This window comes from Festucalex cinctus, chromosome 1 (assembly GCF_051991245.1).
Source record: "Festucalex cinctus isolate MCC-2025b chromosome 1, RoL_Fcin_1.0, whole genome shotgun sequence".
Lineage (NCBI taxonomy): Eukaryota > Metazoa > Chordata > Actinopteri > Syngnathiformes > Syngnathidae > Festucalex > Festucalex cinctus.
This window is the reverse complement of record NC_135411.1, coordinates 56,551,718-56,555,080: the sequence shown is the minus strand read 5'-3', so window position 1 is coordinate 56,555,080 and position 3,363 is coordinate 56,551,718. Positions and strand designations below refer to the sequence as shown.

Here is a 3,363-nt window from a genome sequence, read left to right as displayed (position 1 = left end):
CTTAAGCAGCCCCATGCTCCAGTGTGTGCCACTGGGTCAAATCCAGAGGTCATATTTTGTGTGCATGACAAAAAAAGATGTTTCTTATGAAAAACAAAAAAAACAAAACAAAAACACATAGTAACATAGTATAGTGTGTGACCGCCCCCCCCCCCCCCCAAAAAAAAAGACATTATTATAAAAACATAGTAGCATTTAGGGATGTTTGATACCATTTTTTCCCCTACTGATACCAATACCAAGTGACATTTTGATAAATAATCCCCCCCACCAAAAAAATAAATAAAAAATTATCCTAATGTTGCATTTTTCCTAATCGTAAAATGTCCACGAAAGAGCTGCTAATACTGATATTTTCTGCTGTCGCAAGTACTGACACCCTGAAATAAGGCTGGGTATCAGGCCGATACCTGTTATTGGTACTAGTATCATTCATTATAATTGTTGGGAAAAGGGATTTCTCTTTCCAAAAAAGATGAGTTTTAGAGATTTGTAATTTTATGTTATTTTATTTTATTTTTAACTCTTTGACCGCCATAAACGTTTAAAAACGTTCAGTATAATCCTAGGATTGGCCGCCATAGACGTTAATTGACGTCTACTATGTTTTTTTTTATGGAAACGGGTGGAGGAAAGCCTTGGGCAGCTGTGCTCCAAGTATCAAGCCGATCGGGTTACTATATGAGTATTCCTGGCCACTAGATGGCTGTGATGAGTCTTTTGGACAAGATCGGGTCGGCGACAACAGTAGAAGAAGAGAGGCTGAGCTAGAGTGTTGAGGGGGCGAGAATGGCTAACTTGGCTAAGGGAGTCAAAAAGGCTACAGATGGCAATCAGCTCACGCTTGATCCTTATTTTCAAAGCTCAAAAGCATCGACCAGTGCTCAAGAGCACAGTGATGACGGAGTTAAGTCATAGTTGAAGCGGTGACGCGGCCGTTTCGACCACGTCCTAAGGCCCCACCGGCTAGCGATGCTAACACCGGAGAAAAGTGGTGCACAACCGAGCACGTCTGCACAGATGACGTTTCATCGGACGATGACGACTACTATGGGTCCGATGCAAGACAGTCTTGGACAGTCTTCCAAAGAACGTGAAGGTAAGCGCTAACATGCTAAGAGATTGCTCGTAAGATTACTTTCCTAACTTTTCGGGCGATCTGCTAGCAGCTTGTGTAAATGTGCTGATATACACTAAAACATCTATTACCTATACAAACGTGAATGTATATTTTATAGATCGTGCTCACAGCAACGTCCGACCACTGGTTCTACGACAAAGAAAGGTAAAAAACCCCAAAACGTTTTCAATACACCGCAACAATAAAAGGAAAGTCTTTCGATAGTATTGTAATTGTATATGTTTCTTTCAGCTCCTACTCAAAGTGACCCTTCTCACAGTGAGCAGAACAAAGGTAAAGAAAAAAAAAAAAAAGAGATTCTCCACAGCACTAATAAAATATTTGATGGTAAACGTCTTCTATAATTTACAGACTGTGCATCAACCAATACATCCAAGAAAAAAAGGTAAACATGCACACACACACACACACACACACATTGCATCACAGTGCTCTAAAATAATATATGATATTGAAATGTATATTTGCAGATCCCAAAGATTCTGGCTGGCTTGAAGTTGATGAATTCGGCTGGCAGCCAACCATCTTCCCCTTTGCTGCAAAACCAGGACCAAGGGATGCTGCAGCAGAGCTGAATTCCCACCTGCCAGCTGACATCCTGGAGCTCTTCATCACGGATGAACTTCTCCAGCACATCGTTCATCATACCAACCTCTACGCAAATCAGTCCATGCAGAAGCAGACTGACAAAAACTGTTGCGCACGTGTAAATAGTTTGCAAAGAGTTTTCCAAATTGTTTGTTCGGATTGCTACTGTTGCATGTAAATAAACTGTTATTTTGCAATCAAAAAACATTTTTTATTGTTGGGGTAGTGTTTTATAGAAGTTTAGGTGTTTGTAGAATCACTCATGCAAAAAAAAAGAGTGCCAAATTCACGAGAGTGCATGAAATAACATCGTTTCACAAAAAGCTTGATTTCTCCGTATTTTGGAAGAAAATAGAGGATTTGGGTGAAATGAAGGTGTTTTCTATTGTTGATTACTGAAGATCCGAATAAGGTAGAAACAAACTTTTTTTTTAGATGAAAGATGAGACTTCAATCTTTCATTTGGTAGTATCCGCGTTTCCATAGTCCTAACACAACATTTTCTGTGGAGCTTGAAAGATCGGTAAAATTCTGTAAATCAGCTGGCAGTATGGGGTTACCTTTTCCGAAAATGGCTGGCAGTCAAAGAGTTAATAAGAAAAAGTCACTATCTAACGAAAATAGTCCTATTTTTGTCCATTTTGATGCGTTCTTCACAAATATTTAATGATATGACATTAGTCAGACTCAATTTTGACATTTACATGATAAATATACACATTTTGTTCTTCCTTTGTCTGTCAAGTGAGGTTCTGATACACTTTTATAAAATCCCTAAAAACTACAAAAACAGCATGAAACAGCTCCTTCCCAACACTCACACAAGAAAATGTTTCATATTGTGAGATATAAGTCTTTATTTAAAAAAAAAAAAACGTGAACCTGTGTGCTCGGTACTCTCAGTCAGGCAGAGTACTGTTTAGTACCTTGAGCTTCTTAGTTAGCAAAATTAAATAATCACATCCCTGAAATATACAAAATCTCAGACTGCATTTTTTACTTTCATTGATTTGCTTATTTGAATTACTATTGCCATTTTTTTCTTTCAAGTGAAGCCCCAATACTTCTTCATAATTCCCGGAAAAAAAGCCCCAACAAAAACGTGATTGGTGAAATGTTCTTTCCCAACATTCACACTAATGATTGCACGCTTTGCACCGCTTGTTCATACTGCGCGTTGCTCCGAGTGATTTCAAATTGACATTTCTAAGTGCTTGTTTGTGATTCCCAGCAGATTTGTTTGCATGCGTGTCGAGTCTCCCTCGCAGCTACTCTGTCACTTAATGGAAGGAGCCTCCCCTCCCCTCCACCCCACTACACCCTCCAGGTCATTTCTTTGCAATTCTTTGCTTTAAAAAAAAAAAAAAAAAATGAGTGGAGGCTGTTTTCATAATCAACCCAAATAAAACTTCTAATAAATCATAATAATCAGACTTTTTGTCACTCTCACAATTGCACACCCATGTTTTTTAGAAATGCTTTTAGAACCAAAAATGCCTCAAACAACAATTTGATTACCAAGTAGAGGTTCCAGGAATTCCAGGAGAGTAATTGGACGCTTTGCATGAGTCAGCAATTTTGGCAGCTTTTCAGCTTGATTCTCCCACTCATGCTGAGAAACAACATGAACATCA

At 38.7% G+C, this 3,363-nt stretch overlaps 1 protein-coding gene across 1 annotated transcript; it reads left to right on the top strand.

Annotated features, from left to right (window-relative positions):
• Positions 1–767: 767 nt before the first annotated feature.
• LOC144003043 (uncharacterized) lies at positions 768–1,997 on the top strand. The gene is made up of 5 exons (XM_077498845.1): positions 768–1,099; positions 1,239–1,285; positions 1,373–1,414; positions 1,493–1,526; positions 1,612–1,997. The coding sequence occupies exons 1-5, from the start codon at positions 973–975 to the stop codon at positions 1,905–1,907; spliced, it is 546 nt and encodes a 181-aa protein (XP_077354971.1). The 5' UTR covers positions 768–972; the 3' UTR covers positions 1,908–1,997.
• The last annotated feature ends 1,366 nt before the right edge of the window (positions 1,998–3,363 follow it).

What these genes read in the sequence shown, in the direction of transcription:
- LOC144003043 (XM_077498845.1), top strand. Translation starts at nt 973, where the DNA reads ATGCTAACACCGGAGAAAAGTGGTGCACAACCGAGCACGTCTGCACAG. An exon ending in GTCTTCCAAAGAACGTGAAG is followed by an intron (nt 1,100 to 1,238) that starts GTAAGCGCTAAC and finishes TATATTTTATAG; the next exon opens with ATCGTGCTCACAGCAACGTC. An exon ending in TGGTTCTACGACAAAGAAAG is followed by an intron (nt 1,286 to 1,372) that starts GTAAAAAACCCC and finishes TGTTTCTTTCAG; the next exon opens with CTCCTACTCAAAGTGACCCT.